Source organism: Oryctolagus cuniculus, chromosome 1, assembly GCF_964237555.1.
Source record: "Oryctolagus cuniculus chromosome 1, mOryCun1.1, whole genome shotgun sequence".
Classification (NCBI taxonomy): Eukaryota; Metazoa; Chordata; class Mammalia; order Lagomorpha; family Leporidae; genus Oryctolagus; species Oryctolagus cuniculus.
The window spans coordinates 205,183,685-205,204,500 of record NC_091432.1 but is presented as its reverse complement, the minus strand read 5'-3'; the positions used below and the strand labels follow the sequence as shown (position 1 = coordinate 205,204,500).

General features: G+C 44.5%; 1 protein-coding gene across 1 annotated transcript in view; it reads left to right on the top strand.

Annotated features, from left to right (window-relative positions):
- Positions 1-3,027: 3,027 nt before the first annotated feature.
- The window catches only part of LOC100350133 (bile acid-CoA:amino acid N-acyltransferase), a 29,189-nt gene continuing 11,400 nt past the window's right edge, over positions 3,028-20,816 (top strand). The window contains exons 1-2 of the mRNA XM_008260135.4: positions 3,028-3,163; positions 16,803-17,315. Coding sequence (XP_008258357.2) covers positions 16,850-17,315 — 466 coding nt within the window. The 5' untranslated portion in view covers positions 3,028-3,163; positions 16,803-16,849. The remainder of the gene's footprint in view (positions 3,164-16,802; positions 17,316-20,816) is intronic.

Below are 20,816 nucleotides of genomic sequence, written 5' to 3'. Positions count from 1 at the left end.
AGCTGAATCAGAAGAGCAGCTTCAGGGACATGAACCCACACCCATATGAGATGCTGGCATTGCAGGTGGTGGCTTTACCCACCATGCTACATGCCGGCTCCCCGTGATTCTGACCTAAGATCGTAAGGGCTCTGAGGGGTAAGCACTTGTGATTGTGACTAAGGAATCATAATCTGTTGGACCAGTAAAAAAAAAAGAAAACCATTTCTAAGTCAGAAAACCAGGCATGTCATCATCAAGATCTTGATATGACCTTGCAGACTTAACTATTCTGAGTTTGTAAAATGTAAAGTTGAGCTGGTTGATACTTTGCTTACAAGTAACATAGGCAACTGAAGTTGGTATAAATGAGATTGTGTATGAGGATGCCAAAGTATCTCAAGGAACCCAAGCATAGCTGATGCTTTGGAGCGGCTGCAAACAGGAATGTGAAAACGAGTAGACTGTTCTCTCTGACTTTGTACCTGTTTTATTTATTCATATTCTCTGTTTCTCTCTCTTTTTACTCAAGCTTCTACAAGTAAGCATCAAGATTGATTTTCTGTGATTATCTGGACACATAAAGTCTGAATTTTTGGATTCAGTTACATGTAGAGTCCAGACCAGGACTAGAGTACCAGAGAGGCACCTAAGATGCAAAATGTAAGACTTTGGTGGTTTGCCCTCAGGGTTGTGCAAGTAAGTTTGGATCCCCAGATCTCTTATCTTTAGGCCTGACCCTGATAGAGTTACTGATGACCTCTGGCACTCAGTTCTAAACTGACAAAGGGAGAACCTCCAGGGCACAAACTGAATCTGTTATCCAGCCATTACCCAGGTCAGTAATAAGCAGTTCTCCTTACCTTTAAATTGTCTTAAAAATAGCAAATTTGGTTAATATATTATTTCATAATCAGTTGTTATGTAATTATTCAATATTCTGTTGGGCTTCTAAATGGCTTTTTTTGCTTTTTCAACATGGTTTTAAACTTATAAAATAATAATTGTAGAGTTGTGCAATGGGTTCTCATACCTGACACTCAGCAGCTTCCCCTATTAGTTACATCTTATATTAGTATATCTGTCACAATCTATAAACCACACCCAACTTCCCCTATTTTTTTTTTTGTCCAAACTATCTCAACCCTCCCAGCCTCTAGTGTTCAACTTTCTATGTTTATATGGAGGCTTTTTTTAAACTCCAACATGATTGAGAGTGCTGTCTTTGTTTTTGTGTATCTGACTTGACTTTGCTAACAGGATGTCCTCTAGTTCCATTCATTTTGCTGCACATGATGGGATTTTATTTTTGGTGGCTGAATAGTATTTCGTTGCATATATATATATCACATTTCCTCATCCATTTGTCTGATGATGGACTCCATGGTTGACCCCATATCTTGAGCAGGTAACTCTATGATATAATAATTTCATGCCTTTGGATGTATCTTTCTTTTTGATAATAGTCATTGCATGAGTGATGAGGCAAAGTGCTTTTTGATGTATAGGTTTCTGATGGCTAGTGATACTGAGCATTTTTTCGTGTATCTGTTAGCCATTTGTATTTCTTCTTTTGAGAACTGTCTATTCAGATCCTTTAATCTCATTCTTAACTGGAATGGGGGTTTTGTTGGTTTTTCAGTTTCTGACATATTGTGGATATTATACTTTGTCCAATAAGTAGTTTACAAATATTTTCTACCATTCTATTGGATGTCTCACCCCTCTTGATTCTTTCCTTTTTGTACAGAAGCTTCTGAGTTTGATATAATCTCATTTGTCCTGTTTGGCTTTTGTTGCTGCTGTTTTTGGGGTCCTATCCAAAAATAAGTTGCTAAGAACAATGTTTCCAAGTGTTTCTCCTAGATTTTCTGCTAGCAATTTCCTAGTTTCAATTCTTATAATTAGGTCTTTTGGCCTGTCTTGAGATGATTTTTATACATGATGAAAAGTAGGGGTCTAATTGCATTTTACATATGTATAGACAGTTTTGCCAGTATTATTTATTGAAAAGACTCATTTCTCCAATGTGTACTCTTGGCACCTTTGACAAAAATCAGTTAGCTGTGTGTATAGATAAATTTCTTTACAGAAGCTTCTGAGTTTGATATAATCTCATTGTCCTGTTTTGCTTTTGTTGCTGTTGTTTTGGGGATCCTATCCAAAAATTCATTACTAAGAACAATGTTTCGAGTGTTTCTGCTAGGCTTTTCTGATAACAATTTCATAGCAGTTTGACCTGCTCCGCCACAGCACCAGTCCCTGCTCCATATATTTTAAAATGTATTATTAGAACTTGTGAATTTCAAAATGTCATCAGTATCTCTCTCTATGCATTCTTGGCCTTGAAATCTACTTTATCTGCAATTAATATGCTTTCCCTTGTTTGGTAAATATTTTTTTCCATTCATTTACTTGTAAACTATCATTGTTAACTATATCAATCATTTTTCATCACAATCCTGATTCTTTTGGTAAAATTTTTTTTGCTTTTGTTTAACATTTACTCCAAAAGTTTGGCCTATAATTTAAATTTGCAATATAAATTTATGATTGTGTATATTCATTTATGACTGACTTCTAAACTCTTAGGTTTGTGAGATTTATCAGCTTTTCTGTTACAGTATTCTGTATGAGTGTGTCAATATTCTTTCATTTGATTGTTAATAGATATTTTATTGCTTCTGGTTTTTTCGTATCTTGCAAAATAATGCTATGAACATTCTTGTATAGATTTCCTACTATACTTGAGCACACATTTATGTTGGGTGTATCTCTAAAATTTGAATTGTTAGATCAAACGTTATTCATGTTGTTACATTTACTAGAGGATGCCAGATTGCTTTCTACAACTGTGTTGCCTATTCATATTCCCTTAGAAGTCTTGATCTACTTGATGATCTTCTTCTGCCATGCTTTGAATGTGAAAATCCGCAAAGGCCCAGGTAGTAAAGATCTCTTCCCCAGGGTGGTGCTCTTAGGAGGTGCTGGAGCTTTTGGGAGGTGGGGCTTTGAGATGACCTTAGGTCCTTGAGGTGTGCCCTTAGGAGGTACTTGGGAGAGACTTGTTAATAAAACCCTCACCATGTGATTCTTGCTTTCTATTCACGCTACCATTTGCCATCTGCTGCTCACCAGAGATAGGACCTGCATTGTGCCATTTGGACCTTCAGCCTCCAAAACTGTGAGTTAAATAAGCATTTTTCCTTTTTAAGTAGCTTGCCTCAGGCAATTCATTGTAGTAATGAAAAGCTGACACAGAAAGCTTAGGAGTCCTCAGACTTAATTTCAGAATATTGAATTTTTGTAAATCTTGTGGCATATACCCCATGATTTAAATTTGCATTTTTCTGATTACAAATGAAATTAATCCTTTTCTAGATATTAAAAAACAATCACTAACATTTTATTTTCATTATTTATGCATTTCCAAATCAGAGTTGTTTAATAATCACCTTGACTTCTTTTTACTTGTAGTGGAAAGATATGCCCAATCAGTGCCAAGAAAGGTCAAACAAGTTGTTTGATTAGTTAATAAGAAACTTAATAAAATATGTGAGAAAGGTGAAGGGATTGTTTAAGATAGATAATGAAAAAAGGGAAAATAGAAGAGGGCTACGCTTAATACATTTTTTAAATGTTTATTTATTGAAAGGCAAAGAGAGAAATCAGAAATCTCCGAATGCAGCTTCACAGTCCAAATACCTACAACAGCTGGGGCTGGGCCAAGATGAAGTCAGAATCTGGGAACTCAGTTTAGGGTTTCCAGTGTGCAGCAGGGACCCAAGTGGAGCCATCAGCTGCTGTCTCTCAGAGTGTGCATTAGTAGGATCCTGGAATCAGAAGGGGATTCAGGACTTGAACCCAGGTACTCCAATTTGGGATGTGACTGTCTCAAGCAGTGTCTTAACTGATGTGCCAAATGCCACATGTTAGGGATGGTATTGTGGTGTGGCAGGTTAAGCCGTCACATGCATCACTGGCATTCCATATCAGAGTGTGGGTTCGAGTCCCAGCTGTTCCACTTCTGATTTAGCTCTCTGCTAATGCACCTGGGAAGGCCTGCCACCCATGTGGGAGACCCAGATGCAGTTTTTGGCCTCCTGGCTTCAGTCTGGCCCAGCCCAAGCCACTGTAGCCACCTGAGGAGTGAACCAGCAAATGGAAGACCTTTCTATCACTCCCTGTCACTGCCTTTTAAATGAGTAAATTTAAAAAAATAAATTACAAAAGCTAATAGAAAACTAGAGCAGGGAGTGGAGAGTAAGCTTGTGCTGTTAACTGTGTTAGACTGCAGCAGATATTTGAGGTTTTGACCATCGTGGTAACTGGGTGTAGTGTTGTTTTTTCCTCTACAGCTGGAAAAGAAGGCTCAGAGGAAAGAGTCAGGTTTGCACTCAGGCTTATTTCTTCTGGGCTGATTGGAAACAGCTTAAATTTTCAACTCTTGAGTTGTAAATCAACAGCAGCATTTCTCCTGTGTTTGGAATTTAGCATTTAGGGAGGACAAATAGTCTTTCTTCTGATTTCCTAATCTCAGGAGCTGTGGAATTCCCAGTAGTGCTCAGATAAGGGTGTCTTTTCAGTCAGATTTTGCTTAGAAATTTTGTCCATCGGGGCTTACTATTACTGAGACTATTGAGGTAGAATTTGTATTTTTGGGGAAAAGGCTAATAAACTGTTTTGTGGGAGCAGGGCCCGTCTGCCGCAACATGGCGGGGCACCCGGGAGACAAATAAGTACTGAGAATATGGACAAATAAGTACTGAAACTACCGAGACTGGACTAACCACTGAGATGATTAAGACTAATTCTATGCATCTGATCTCCCACCATATGGCGCTGAGAGGGAGTAAACAACTTCCACACAGCTGCCTCACCAATTCGACTAACAAGCTGCAGGAGCTGATCCTCCCCTGATTGGAGGAGAACAGCGTGCTCAGTGCGTGGGGAGAGAATGCCAGCAGAGTCGGGATTGGTGGAAGAGGACTGTAAAGGAGGAGAGAGACAACATGCAGGAGGAACATATGAGGAACCCCTGAGAGAGCCGGCTGGCGGTGTGCTGCTCCTCTGCAGAAGCAGGGGAAGCGGCGGGGGTGCCATCCCTCTGCAGAGGCGAGGGGTGGGGGGGCGGCAGCTAATCTGGGGAGGACCAGGGAAAGAAACAACAGCAAATCAGTTGCCGCTCCTCCGTGAGCCTGCGGAGCGAGCGACACTATTTAACTTCTCTTTTTCTTTCTCTCCCATTCTTTTCAATACTTCCTTTTTTAAAAATGTTATTTCCTAGTGTTTTATAGAAGAAACCCCCTTAGTCTGGGAAATTGAACCCTAGATCTATTCATATTTTCTTGAAGGAATAGTTCTCTTTTAATGTAAGACTAATGACATTAGAATTACCTTCTGTGAAAATAATATTGAGGTCTTATCTACATGTAATCCTACTCTTGCAACTCAGACATGCGTTGTGGCAGTGAAATTCAATAAACCATTTTAAAAACATATCTAAAAAGCAAAGTATAAGTTGAAGTAAAGTTATGGCTTTGCCATTAATTTCTTTGCTTGAGTACATGGATGGATACCTGTGCCTGTTAAGTAGAAGTTTAAGGGATAATGTTCAGAAAGCACACTATACCCTAAGCTTATGTAGAGCAGGGAACTGTGTCTAATCCTGTAGTGACTGTCACATGTAAACTCTTAATACATTCTTGTTGCGGTACTAATCTGTTTTGACTACAAGTTGCAGATATAAATTCCATTCCTGACTCTGTGTTGTGTTTCTCTGTGACCTTAAATATTCAGTTTCTTGGATTTTGTAACAAGTGAGATACGGTACTTCTGAGCTATCAAATCACTTATTAAGCTTTTCTGACAGAAGCAACTAAATCCTTATTCTCAGTATTTCTCTCTCTGCAGGCTCATTCTCATTAACATTAGTTCATACATGCATCTGTCTCCTTTCCCTTTCTCTTCTTTCTGCGCAAATGCACACACACACACACACACACACACACCCAAGCATTAGCAGATGTTGTCAATGCTTTGTCCTTATAGACTTCCTTAACCACATTAGTAAACCTGAGTCATAGCATCCAGAACTTGAATTTCTCTGCCTGATGGTTTTCTCAGATCCCCAGTGTCAGCCTTGCCTCTCAGCACAACAGGCCAGAAATGGTGGAAATTTAATGTATACCTCCCAATCCCGACCCTCACCACCACCAGGAGCAGCCCTTAACCAACCATTTATTGGAGACTTCTTACTTCTCTGCTGATGTTTCCTAGAATTCCCTCAAAATGAACTATGTGCTCTTGGATTATTGTATGAAAGTCAGCTCTGGAGTAACCCAAAACTGGGCTCAAAGCAAATCTCCCTTGAACCTTCCTTCAACCACCACTCCACGTGTGTCCTCCTTCCTCAACCCTACTGCTCTCAACTTCTACTGTACTGTGTTACCTTTTCTCTCTAGAACTTCACAAGCATTGACACATGGTAAATCCATTGGCAGTTCCAGAACTTAACTTGCTTGAAATCACAATGGAAGATACATAATCTTTTCTCTAGGCTCCTCAGTTCCACTAAAACGCACTTGTTAGAGGATTTGATCCTAGACATTTGTGGGAATTTGGTTTACTAGTCTCTGAAAGGTTGTGATCTTTGTATCTGATGCTGGAGTTTGGAGCTTGAAGTCTTCCCAGCAGGCACCTGGGAGGGGAAGATGGATATGGAGCAGAAGGGCAGGCTGGAACCCACCAAGCATGAGATGGCAGCGTGTGAGTGTGTGCAGGGAAGACTGGTACCCTTCAGGGCAGAATTAAATTGGCAAGAATTTGGAATTATTTTGTTTACAGTGATTCAGTTATTTTCCTATTTCCTTTGTGATTTCTTCCATCACCAATAACCCCAACATCCAGTTTCCTGTGTTATAATCAGAAACTGGTACCCTGGCTTCATTAGAAAGTTTGACTATCCTGTGATTTTGGGGCGTAGTGTCTTGTGAATGCCATTTAGCCTGACTTGGTTGGAAGTGTTCTAATAGTCTGTTTCTTACTGATTTTTTTCAAATGTTCCTGAAGTGTGAGTTACTGAGAGACAAGTGTTAAAATCATTAATTATTGTGAATTTTTCTTGAGTTTTATTGATTTTGCTGTATGTATTTTGATTAGTCTGCACATCTTCTCTACATAATTTGTCTTGAAAGCTCAGTTGATATATAAATATATTACTGTGTAAGAATATACCATTTAGGGGCCTGCGCTGTGGCGTAGCAGGTAAAGCCATTGCCTGCAGTGCTGGCATCCCATGTGGGTGCCAGTTCGAGTTCTGGCTGCTCCACTTCCAATCCAGCTCTCTGCTATAACATGGGAAAGCAGCAGAATATGGGAAAGCAGTTGAGGATGGCCCAAGTCCTTGGGCCCTTGCACCCACGTGGAAGTCCCAGAAGAGCCTCCTGGCTCCTGGCTTTGGATTGGCACAGCTCTGGCCTTTGTAGCCATCTGGGGAGTGAATCAGCAGATGTAACACCCTCCCGCCACCTCTCCTTCTCTCTCTGTGTAACTGTGACTTTTTTTTTTTTTACAGGCAGAGTGGACAGTGAGAGAGAGAGAGAGAGAGAGAGTGAGAGAGAAAGGTCTTCCTTTTTGCCGTTGGTTCACCCTCCAATGGCCGCTTTGGCCGGTACACCGCGCCTATCCGAAGGCATGAGCCAGGAGCCAGGTGCTTCTCCTGGTCTCCCATGGGGTGCAGGGCCCAAGCACTTGGGCCATCCTCCACGGCACTCCCAGGCCACAGCAGAGAGGCAACCTGCCTGGAAGAGGGGCAACTGGGACAGAATCCAGCATTCCGACCGGGGCTAGAACCCGGTGTACCGGCGCCTCAAGGCAGAGGATTAGCTTAGTGAGCCGCGGTGCCGGCTATAACTGTGACTTTCAAGTAAAATAAAATCTTTTTTAAAAAAAATGTAAATCTCTCTCTCTCCCTCTCTTTTCTAACTCTGCCTCTCAAATAAATCCATATATATATATATGAAGAATATATCAGCTAAATGGATAAATATAGCTCCATTAGCTTTTATATATATTCCATGATTATGTTGCATATATTGTTCTTCCCTGTCTCTTGAAAAGGTGTATCTGAAAAACAGCAAACTTGCTTTTTTCTAGTCTGACAACATGTTTTCTAAATGGGGTGTTTAATCCAATTTTTTTTTTTTGACAGGCAGAGTGGACAGTGAGAGAGAGACAGAGAGAAAGGTCTTCCTTTGCTGTTGGTTCACCCTCCAATGGCTGCTGCGGTCGGCGTGCTGCGGCCTGCGCACCGCGCTGATCCAATGGCAGGAGCCAGGAGCCAGGTGCTTTTCCTGGTCTCCCATGGGGTGCAGGGCCCAAGCACCTGGGCCATCAACTTCTACTGTACTGTGTGTACTGTGTGTACTCCCCCTCTTCGTGGAGGAACGACACAAGACCCTGCGCTGTTCTTTTGTCTGCTCGGCCCTTCCCGGGTTTGCTGCTGGTTCTTCCCGGGTTGGCTACCAACCCTTCCACCTCCGTGGAAGGGCGATTCCCCTTAGCCACTTTCCCCACTTCCGCGGGGGAGCGGCACACCGCCGGCCGGCTCTCTCGGGGGCTGCACAGGTGTTCCTTCAGATAGATGTTCCTTGTGCATGTTGTCTCTCTCCTCCTTTATAGTCCTCTTCCACCAGTCCCAACTCTGCTACCCACACGCCAAGTACGCTGCTCTCCTCCAATCAGGAGCAGCTCCTGCAGCTTGTCAAGTTGGTGAAAGGCAGCTGTGTAGAAGCTGTTTCCTCCTCTCCCAGCGCCATATTGTGGGAGAGTAGATGCATAGAATAAGTCTTAATTCCAGTAACTTAGTCTAGTCCGAGTTGCTCCCAGTTGCTCTCCACAGATCCCCCTTTCTTTTTATTTTTTGGTGTTGATACCTGCCTGTCTTCGGTGCCCCGCGGCACACACTCTGCTCTGCTTGCTAGAGTTGCCCACAGGTGCTTACAAGCCATACCAATCAGGCAAACCGAATCCGGGTCCTCTCTTCACCATGTTGTGAGGAGGTTTTTAGGCGCTGATGCGTGCCTGTGTTTGGTGCCCTGCAGCGCATGCTCTGCTCTGCTAGAACTGCCTGCAGGTGCTTACAAGCCCTACCAATCAGGCAAACCGAATCCAAGCCTTCTCATTGCCGTATTGTGGGGAGACTTATTGGTGTTGATAACGTGCCTGTCTTCGGTGACCTGCAGCGGGTAAGCTACTAGCCGCCAGCAGGTGCTTATCGTCTTACTAATCAGGCAGACCGAATCCAAGCTCTCTCATTGCCATGGTGTGGGGAGGCCTTGTTTTTCTCTATTTCTCTACCTCCGGGCATTCCTATTTCTCCTATTTTATTTCTATCTACCAGCATTCCTATTTCTCTCATTTTACTTCTAAACTTCTGTTTCTCTTATCCCTGCGGCATCCCGGCGCCCGCCCCGAGGCTGCTTCTCGGCGCCTCGCCCCGCGGCGGGTTCCCGGCTCTGCGCAGCTTCAGCCCGCGCTTCTCTCATCTGCGCGGCTTCCCAGCGCCCGCCCTGCTGCGGGTTCCTGGCTCTGCACGGCTTGGCTTCGCGCGCTCCGCGGTCTCCACGGCCTTCGCGCCCGCACCACGGCCTTCGCACTAGCCCCACGTTCCCTATCTATCCGTGCCCCGTGTGCTCTCCCCACTTGTGCCCCACGCGCTCTCTCTGCGCGTGGCGGCTTCCACGAGTCACACAGCCCAGCTCACGTTTCTGCCACCGGCATTCAGTCCAAGTTCCCCGGGCTAACCTGGCGAATTCCAACCTGGCGGCCCACGTCTCTGCCTCTGGTTCCAGATTTTCACCTCCCCGGGCTGACTTGAAGAATTCCAAGATAGCTTACGTCTCCGCCTTGGCCTGCCCCCGTGGCTTCAATTTCCCTAACATTTTTCTCTACCCGGTATGTTTCCCTAACTTTTCTTCCAACAACAATATTCCCCTCTCATTTCTCCCGGTTTCTCCCCACAGTCCGCATCCAAGTCTGTTTGTTCTAGCTTTCACTTTCGCTTTCAACCTTAGAGATTTCTCTCAGCTTCTCCCCGTAGTCCATATCCGAGTCTATGCCTAGGCTTTCGATAGCTTCTTCCGGCACCTTGTCTGTCCGGCTTTTCCCTAGGCTCTTCTAGTCTCTCTCTCTGGTATTTTCCCACTTTTTCCCATTTCTTCACTCCTAGGTTGCCTATCCGAGTCACGGCACCATTATGTCGCTCCCCGTCTTCGTGGAGGAACGACACAAGACCCTGTGCTGTTCTTTTGTCTGCTCGGCCCTCCCCGGGTTTGCTGCTGGTTCTTCCCGGGTTGGCTACCAACCCTTCCACCTCCGTGGAAGGGCGATTCCCCTTAGCCACTTTCCCCACTTCCGCGGGGGAGCGGCACACCGCCGGCCGGCTCTCTCGGGGGCTGCACAGGTGTTCCTTCAGATAGATGTTCCTTGTGCATGTTGTCTCTCTCCTCCTTTATAGTCCTCTTCCACCAGTCCCAACTCTGCTACCCACACGCCAAGTACGCTGCTCTCCTCCAATCAGGAGCAGCTCCTGCAGCTTGTCAAGTTGGTGAAAGGCAGCTGTGTAGAAGCTGTTTCCTCCTCTCCCAGCGCCATATTGTGGGAGAGTAGATGCATAGAATAAGTCTTAATTCCAGTAACTTAGTCTAGTCCGAGTTGCTCCCAGTTGCTCTCCACAGATCCCCCTTTCTTTTTATTTTTTGGTGTTGATACCTGCCTGTCTTCGGTGCCCCGCGGCACACACTCTGCTCTGCTTGCTAGAGTTGCCCACAGGTGCTTACAAGCCATACCAATCAGGCAAACCGAATCCGGGTCCTCTCTTCACCATGTTGTGAGGAGGTTTTTAGGCGCTGATGCGTGCCTGTGTTTGGTGCCCTGCAGCGCATGCTCTGCTCTGCTAGAACTGCCTGCAGGTGCTTACAAGCCCTACCAATCAGGCAAACCGAATCCAAGCCTTCTCATTGCCGTATTGTGGGGAGACTTATTGGTGTTGATAACGTGCCTGTCTTCGGTGACCTGCAGCGGGTAAGCTACTAGCCGCCAGCAGGTGCTTATCGTCTTACTAATCAGGCAGACCGAATCCAAGCTCTCTCATTGCCATGGTGTGGGGAGGCCTTGTTTTTCTCTATTTCTCTACCTCCGGGCATTCCTATTTCTCCTATTTTATTTCTATCTACCAGCATTCCTATTTCTCTCATTTTACTTCTAAACTTCTGTTTCTCTTATCCCTGCGGCATCCCGGCGCCTGCCCCGAGGCTGCTTCTTGGCGCCTCGCCCCGCGGCGGGTTCCCGGCTCTGCGCAGCTTCAGCCCGCGCTTCTCTCATCTGCGCGGCTTCCCAGCGCCCGCCCTGCTGCGGGTTCCTGGCTCTGCACGGCTTGGCTTCGCGCGCTCCGCGGTCTCCACGGCCTTCGCGCCCGCACCACGGCCTTCGCACTAGCCCCACGTTCCCTATCTATCCGTGCCCCGTGTGCTCTCCCCACTTGTGCCCCACGCGCTCTCTCTGCGCACGGCGGCTTCCGCGAGTCACACAGCCCAGCTCACGTTTCTGCCACCGGCATTCAGTCCAAGTTCCCCGGGCTAACCTGGCGAATTCCAACCTGGCGGCCCATGTCTCTGCCTCTGGTTCCAGATTTTCACCTCCCCGGGCTGACTTGAAGAATTCCAAGATAGCTTACGTCTCCGCCTTGGCCTGCCCCTGTGGCTTCAATTTCCCTAACATTTTTCTCTACCCTGTATGTTTCCCTAACTTTTCTTCCAACAACAATATTCCCCTCTCATTTCTCCCGGTTTCTCCCCACAGTCCGCATCCAAGTCTGTTTGTTCTAGCTTTCACTTTCGCTTTCAACCTTAGAGATTTCTCTCAGCTTCTCCCCGTAGTCCATATCCGAGTCTATGCCTAGGCTTTCGATAGCTTCTTCCGGCACCTTGTCCGTCCGGCTTTTCCCTAGGCTCTTCTAGTCTCTCTCTCTGGTATTTTCCCACTTTTTCCCATTTCTTCACTCCTAGGTTGCCTATCCGAGTCACGGCACCATTATGTCGCTCCCCGTCTTCGTGGAGTAATGACACAAGACCATGTGCTGTTCTTTTGTCTGCTCGGCCCTCCCCGGGTTTGCTGCTGGTTCTTCCCGGGTTGGCTACCAACCCTTCCACCTCCGTGGAAGGGCGATTCCCCTTAGCCACTTTCCCCACTTCCGCGGGGGAGCGGCACACCGCCGGCCGGCTCTCTCGGGGGCTGCACAGGTGTTCCTTCAGATAGATGTTCCTTGTGCATGTTGTCTCTCTCCTCCTTTATAGTCCTCTTCCACCAGTCCCAACTCTGCTACCCACACGCCAAGTACGCTGCTCTCCTCCAATCAGGAGCAGCTCCTGCAGCTTGTCAAGTTGGTGAAAGGCAGCTGTGTAGAAGCTGTTTCCTCCTCTCCCAGCGCCATATTGTGGGAGAGCAGATGCATAGAATAAGTCTTAATTCCAGTAACTTAGTCTAGTCCGAGTTGCTCCCCACAATAATATAATTGGTATTATAAGTCAGGGATCTGTGTTCTCTCCACTTGAATTTTATTGGAGGCTTGTGGCTGCTCTAACCTATATAAATGGCAGAGATTATGCTATGTGACTTCCAAGGCTAGGCTAGAAAAGGTCTGCAGCTTACACTTGGTTCTGTCTCTAGGGATACTTGATCTTCTCACCCACCACTATGCCATGAGAAAGGCCAAAATAGTCCTTGTAGGGGACCCCAGTGAGCCCATATGTACCTGAAATGACACTCTCAGTTGTAGGCCAGCATCAGCTCCCAGATATGTGAAAGATTGAGCTTTCAGATATTAGCACCTTGCCTTTGAGTTTTTCAGTGGAGATACCAGACACCGTGATCCAGAGACAACATGGCCCTCTGTGAGCCAAAAAGTATTGTGGTTTCTAAAAAGGTTGCAAGGTATTTAATGTTTAATGCTCTTAGTGTTTACATTCCTAGCCCAGTCCCCTCTATTGTTAGGTCTCCTTCATCTAGGCCTGCCTTCAAGGTCCAGGATCCTCTCAGGCACTCCTACTGAGGCCTCCTTGTGTCAGGAGCAGGAGAGAAACCTAAAGACACTTTAACCTGCTCTGACTCCTCCTCAGTGTTTTCTATTCCTAGCCCAACCCCTCACTCTTCTGGCCCTTTGTTCTATTTCCTGTCTGATAATTTAAACTCTTGAACCATTTCTGTTTTTCCTCTTTTTCTTATTATGATCACAAATCCATTTACCTACTAAGTTTGTGCTTTTTAATTTTTAAAAATTGAATCCTGAATTTTTTATTTTATTTATTTTATTTTATTTTTTGACAGGCAGAGTTAGACAGTGAGAGAGAGAGAGAGAGAGAGACAGACAGACAGAGAGAAAGGTCTTCCTTCCATTGGTTCACCCCCCAAATGGCCACTGTGGCCGGTGTACTGCGCGGATCCAAAGCCAGGAGCCAGGTGCTTCCTCCTGGCCCAAGCACTTGGGCCATCGTCCACAGCCTTCCTGGGTCACAGCAGAGATCTGGACTGGAAGAAGAGCAACCGGGACAGAATCCGGCGCCCCACTGGGACTAGAACCTGGGGTGCTGGTGCCGCAGGCAGAGGATTAGCCAAGTGAGCCATGGCACCGGCCAGTCCTGAATATTTTTTATGAATACAATGATGGAGATAAATATTTACCTTCAGGAAAGAGCATGCCTTTGTATTGGTCAACTTTATGTTACAACGGTGAAATAAATACCTTAGAGAAGAGAAGCTAACTTTATAATGAGAACAGGTTTATTTTGGCTCATGGTTTTGGAGTTTCACAGTCCAAGCTCAGGGAGGCCTCACTGACTTGGCCTCTGGTGAAGGTGCTCTTGATGGCAGAGTCCCAACAAGGCTCAGAGTATCATATGGCAAGGAGCACCAGAGTGTCTGTGTCTCTCCTTAGAAAACCACCATGATTCAGCCCAGAGAGTTCTACCCTAAGGATTCAATCCAATCCCGTCACTTTCCAAAAGCCGAATCTTCAAACACCATACTTGGGTGAAGTTTCCATCTTCTTAGTACCATACACTTAAGACTTTGGACAACATGCCATTACCGTTTGGCCTTTGGGAAACATTCAACATGCAAACGAATACCTAAATGCTAGCACCCCTGTTCTGTCAGCTGTTAGACTTAGGGCCGAAACAATCTCACGAGTGGTTGAGCTGGGTCTGTGCTTCCCTGCAGCTTTGTGGATTCTGTGCCCCACTGGCTTCAGATAATTTGGCATGTGGGATTAGGCCTAACTCAGCAGAAAAACCAGAGTTCCCAGCTTTGGCAACCTTCTGGGGAAATCTTTGTGTCTTTGGCTCTTCAGACTGTAGGAGGTTTTCCTCCTACAGGATTTCCAATCCTGCTGGAGGGAGGGTCCCTAGGGAGCTTTCTTTACACAGCATTCCTGCCCCTGTCTTTCTGAGCATGGTGAAATCTCTCTCCAATCTGCCCCTCTGCACTCATCCTGGGGAGGGCAGCTGCCTTACTATATAACAAGGCCTGTAACCTAGATGGATTTCTCTCAGCTTTCAGACCTTCTCTGATCTTTGATAGTTCTGTTGCTGAACACATGGTCATGTCTTATAGCAAGAAGGCAGAAAGACTTCTACTGTGGCTGGTGTTCCTTGGAATTCTGATCGATTAAACACATCCATTTAAAGTACATTGAGTTTGCTGTTGATTTCTCCTTGCTTTTCTTTATGAGGATTTATTTTTTGCTCCATTCTCATAATGGAAAGTATGAGGAGAGAAAATTTCATGTCTTCTAGAACTAAGCTGTCACTGCTTAATTCATTGTTTAATTCATTGAGATTCTTGCATTCTCAGCAATCTAATAAAAACGAAGACAAAAAAGGTGATTTTATGACTTATCCAGGTAGTTTTGATTGTCAGCGTGAGAATGGTTTTCACTCCTGTCACTTTCTCCACATTAACCAAGAGGAGAACAGAGAAGGGTATTCCTTAATTTTTAAGAATGAGTTGTAAAAGCCTTGCAGTAGGGCAGGCACCTAGGCACAGAGGGTTATATCACTGCCTGATACCTGCAACCCATATCAGAATCCTGGTCTGGCTCCCAGCTCTTCTGCTTCTTACCCACCTTCCTATAATGCTCCTTGTAGGGAAGTAAGCAATGGCACATGTACTTTGATCCCTGCCTCCTATGTGGGGATCCAGATGGAGTTGAGGCTCCTGGCTTCAGCCTAGCCCTCCTTAATGCCTGCTGTTGGGATCATTTGTGGAGTGAAGAAGCAGATGAATATTCTTTCTTTGTTACTCTGCTTTTCTTTTCTTTTTCTTTCTTTGTTTTTTCTTTTTCTTTCTGTCTTTTTTTTTTTTTTTTTCAGGCAGAGTTAGACAATGAGAGAGAGAGACAGAGAGAAAGGTCTTCCTTTTCCATTGGTTCACCCTCCAATGGCTGCTGCGGCCGGCGCTACGCTGATCAGAAGCCAGGTGCTTCCTTCTGGTCTCCCATGCGGGTACAGGGCCCAAGCACTTGGGCCATCCTCCACTGCCTTCCTGGGCCACAGTAGAGAGCTAGTCTAAGAAGAACAACAGGGACAGAACCCGGCATCCCAACCGGGACTAGAACCTAGGGTACCGGCGCCACAGGCATAGCATTAGCCTAGTGAGCTGCGGCGCCGGGCCACTCTGCTTTTCAAGTAAACAAATAATTTTTTTTTTTTTAATGCTCAGCAGTACTTCTATGTTCTGAAGGGCTTATCAGCTTCCAATTTTGCTTTAGGACTGGGTCAATCCTAAATTCATGCCATAGATTTTTTTTTTCTAGGAAGCAGTACATGGGTCAGCATGCTTGTGTTCCCAAAGATTTTATTCTCAGATTTTTTTTTTTTTAAGTGACCCTCCTATTTTGTTTCCTGTGTTGGAAGTAAGTGATTGGTTGCCAGTTACTCTGTAGCACTTGAAAGAGGATTAGCAGTGGAATCAGCTGATCTATATGAATATAAAAGCTCAAAAAATCACCTGATTTTCAACTGCGCATCTCACTCATATGCATTGTACCTGACTTTTCAAGGGCTCTGTGTAGCAGATTGTAATATCTTCCTTGATATATTGAAGTGATGTGTCTTTTGGGTTCTGCTTCCTCAACCCTGGTTAACTATTATAAAACCTATCAACTTGCTTTTTGACTTCTAGAAATTTGTAGAAAGTTCTCTTGTTTTGTAATAGAAGATTATATCAGGAGCCGCCAGCTTTGGCTCACAGTGGGTAAAGCTGCTACTTGCGATGCCAGCACCCAGCATGGGCTCAGGTTCATGTCCTGGCTGGTCCATTTCCAATCCAGCTCCGTTCTAATGGTTTGGGAAATGCAGTGGAAGATGTCTTAAGTGCTTGGGTTCCTACTACCCTCATGGGATACCCAGAGGAAGCTCCTGGATCTTTTGGCCTGGCTCAGTGCTGACTGTTGTGATCATCTTGGGAGTGAACCAGCAGATGGAATATCTGTCTCTCTGTCTCTCCCTTTCTCTGTCTGTAACTCTGACTCTCAAATAAATGAATAAATCTTTAATAAAAAGATTATATCAGGATATGATGATGACCCCAGACAATTTGTGGAAAAAAGGAAAGGAAAAACAATGTGAATTTCCCATGAACTTTTTGAAGGCTCTTTATGTTTGCTAAATACTTGAAGAGGTATAACTGACCCATATGCATTTCACCTTTTGTTAACCTTATCACTACCTTGTTTCATTCATCTCAATGTTCTTTTTATTTTGAAGTTTGCTGAAGATTCTTTAAGAATCATCCAAGGTGCCACACTGCAAAAATGGTTCAGCTGACAGCCACCCCTCTAAGTGCACTTGTTGATGAGCCAGTGCATATCCGAGCCACAGGCCTGACTCCTCTTCAGTTGGTGGTCTTTCATGCATCCTTGGAAGATGAAGTGGGGAATCTCTTTTATTCACGGGCCTTCTACAGGGCCAATGAAGTTGGTGAGATAGACTTAGATCATGCTGCTGCACTTGGAGGTGACTATAAGGGAGTGCACCCCATGGGACTCTTCTGGTCACTCAAGCCTCAAAAACTAGTAACAAGACTGCTGAAAAGAGATGTGATGACTAGCCCCTTCCGGGTCCAGATAAAACTCTATGACAGACATTTACCAATAGAAGCCAAAACCAGCGAAGCACCAAAGGCCAGCGTGACTTTGGAAAGGTGGTATGTGGCACCGGGTGTCACACGAATCCCGGTCCGAGAAGGCCGTCTTCAGGGAACCCTCTTTGTGCCTTCAGGTGAGTAGAATTATTCTGGTTATTGATACCCCAGTATTCCCTCTTTTGAATGACTTAATATCTCGGGAAATTTAGCTTGAATATGTACAGTATGCAGGGCACTCCTTTAACACCTTAGAATCAAGGTTGACAGGGTTGGAACCAGAGTGTGTTCATATTCCATTCCAACTCTAGTTTCATCTCAACAATTCTGGAGCTTGTCTAAGGATATGAATGTCTATAGTTTATAGAATCCCTTTGTTGTAGATGTCTATAGCTTTGGACTTACGTTACATTTGTCTGCATTGAAGACTGGCTATCTGAAGACTCTGGATTTGCTATCCTGAAAACCCTGCGCCAGCTCCCTTTAGGGATCTGTCATGTTGAGTTCCTGTTTACAACATTAACACAACAAGCTGGTAATATGTTGGACTGAAAGACTGCAGGAAGCAAGCAAACCAAAAAACCAGAGAATTGAAAGAAACTTTATACTGCTCCAGTTTCAGAAATATTGCATGTTCATAGAATGTTCCATGAATCAGGTAATTCAGCATGCTTCCTAATGGTTTTAAGACACTCAGTTTCTGGCAGTGATATCTGCATTCCAGCACATGGTTTCTCCAGGTTATTGGAGGACTGAATAAAGCAAGGTTAATTTACCAAAAGACCTCACAGGACAGGTTTCAGGCCTATTTGAGCTCTTCTTCATCAGATATGTGCTTTGTTGCGGGACACAGCTATAACCTCATCAGGATATATCAACTTTATGGTTTTCTTTTAAATCTAACAGTCTATTTGTACAACAGAGATGGACTGAGTCTACTTGAAGTATTATAGGTCGTTTCTCACAACATAGAGATGGTGTAAAAGGAATGCAAGCTTTCCCTTCCAAATTTACTGTAGCTCATGAACTTGTGTGGATAAATTTGAATTTTATGTACACCCAGTGATTAGCATATAGACCACTTACTAGTATGTAGGGACCAGGAAGTTGCATAAGCTGCTGTGCCTTCATTATCCCATCCCTATTAAAAATCTATATCTTGGTGCAGACCTTCCATTTTATAATGATGTGTTGTTTCAGGGTGTATTACTTGAGAACCCCCTTAAACATTGCATGTGCTAGGTCTCTTGATTAAAGTGTTTGTTCTGTGGGGACAGAAAGGTCGGTTGAATTATTGGGGTCATAAAGACGTTATGTCAGATCTCAAAACATTTCTCATTTGCAGCATTCTTGCAAAAGGAATCCGTATTCTTCAAGTGGTCCTCCTATTCCTGACAATCAGAGGAGGATGTAAAAGAGTCCTTGCTCATTTATTCAAATGATATCTTTTTTAAGGTTTATTTATTTATTTGAAAGGCAGAGAAGCAAAGGCAGAGGGCGAGAGAGAAATCTTCCATTTGCTGGTTCACTCCCCAAGTGGCCACAACGGCTGGAGCTGTGCTGATCTGAATCCAGAATCTTGGAACGTTTTCTGGCTCTCCCATGTGGGTACAGGGGCCCAAGGACTTGGGCCATATTTTGCTGCTTTTCCAGGCCATAGCAGAGAGCTGGATTGGAAGTGTAGTCGCCAGGACTAGAACCAGCACCCATATTGTATGCCAGCACTGCAGGCAGCAGCTATACCCTCTATGCCACAGCACCAGCCCATTCAATTGATATTTTTATACCAGGATATGCTTAGTGTTATTTTATTTCTTTTTTTTTCAGTGTAAAAAAAACAATATTCTTTTAAATCAATACTTCTTTCAAATATGACTTGGTCCTTTCTTCGTTAGCTGAAATCACTTATACAAGAATAAAATTTAAAACAGTACTCCCAATAAGTGTTATTGCAAATTTCATTCAGTCTATAGCATCTACTGTATTTTAGAAACAATATTTTAGAAACAATTTTAGAAACAATTTCAGAAACAAGCTGCCTACCTAAGGCATGGATGCAGCCTATTATTTTACCATTGCTCTGTAATGAATGAGCAGACTGTTACTGAATGAAAGGATTTAGCAGGTACAGCTGCACAGGTGCGAGACTTATCCCTTTAAAAGTGTAGTGAGATGAGTGTAACAGAGTGTTGTTAACTCAGGACTTTAGTCAGCATGCACTCTAAACCTAGTTGAATCTGTAGACCTCATCAGTAAAATGCATGTATCCACACATATACTATGTTTTACTTGAGCACCTCCATTTGTTTCCTGAAAGCTATATTTGTACTCCTTTATAACTTAAGAAGCCATGGCCCTCTGTCTATGGATTTCTTTATCCCAAGACTCTCAAACTGAAGCCCATTCTACTTGGCAGCAGGGATTAAACGTGTGCAGTGAACATTGTTCCCAATCAGACTGTTAGATATTGTGGTCCACTGTATATTCAATATGTCCAATTCTTTCCCAGATAAAAGGCAGAAAATTTGGTGTCAGGATCTCCCCCTCCAGGAACTGGCCAGGTTGCCACGAAGGAAGAGTTGAGGAGACTGAGGAAGGTCAAGCTAAACTCACTTAATTGGTACTCTAGGCGACTAGGAGGAGAGATCACTCAAGCCAATTTCTGCGGGCACTAGCCGCTATGGACCAGGAGCTTCTCTCTGTGGGCACAAGGCACTACGGACCAGGGAGAGAGGCTGAGCAACCTCTGGTTTACAGCGTCTGAGGGGCCCCTTATATACAGTTTCTAGAGGCTAGCCCCACCCACACGCTGACCTCCCAGTGTCCCATGTTCATGACAATGACAGTTTGTGGTTTGTAGTTAGGCCGTCCTTTTCAAATCTTATGAGCTAGCATTGTTACTTTTCTACTGTGCAGTTACTTTCTTTCAAAAGGTGCTACAGTTACTTTCTCTGAGAGTGGTTCCCTAACAATCCTCGCTTTTCTTTTCTTTAAATGATCTCATAGCCCTGTAAAGCCTGTTGAGCCGCTGGGCCAAAGGGATGAACATTCTTGAGCATATCCTGGATTGATTTCCAGATTTGGGGTCTCCTTTTTCTTCTTCTTCTTCTATTTCTGGTGGGCTGGTTTCCTCTCGGAGGGCTAGGTATCCCTTCGTGAAATTCCGTCCAATTGAGAAGAGGTGCTGTAAGACAGGCAAGCATACAAGAACTACACAAAATATTGCTCCACCATTTCCAGGATGGGAGCCAAGAGGAAACTGTGTCAGTCAAAGTATTTATTGTGTGTTCCACTATTTTGACTTGACCTATCTTAAATGCCGCTATATTTTGAAGCTGTATTATTTGTAGAGCTCCCTTAGTAATGTTAGCCTCAAGATGAGCGGTTGCATTTACCCACTCTAGCCAGGTAGAATGGTTGAGTTTGAACATATCAGCTAGTTGCATTGCATTAGGAATGGATATATGGTTCCATGGAATGGTGGTAATGCAAACTCTTCCAATTGCTTCACACTTGAGTTCTCTTTCCAAAGCTAGTATGGTAATTATCTGTTCTATTTGTAGCGTGCTTGCTTCGAGCATTTGGAGCCCCATAGTGTGTGCCTTAAGCAGTGCTTACTGGTCACCTAGCTGAGCCTG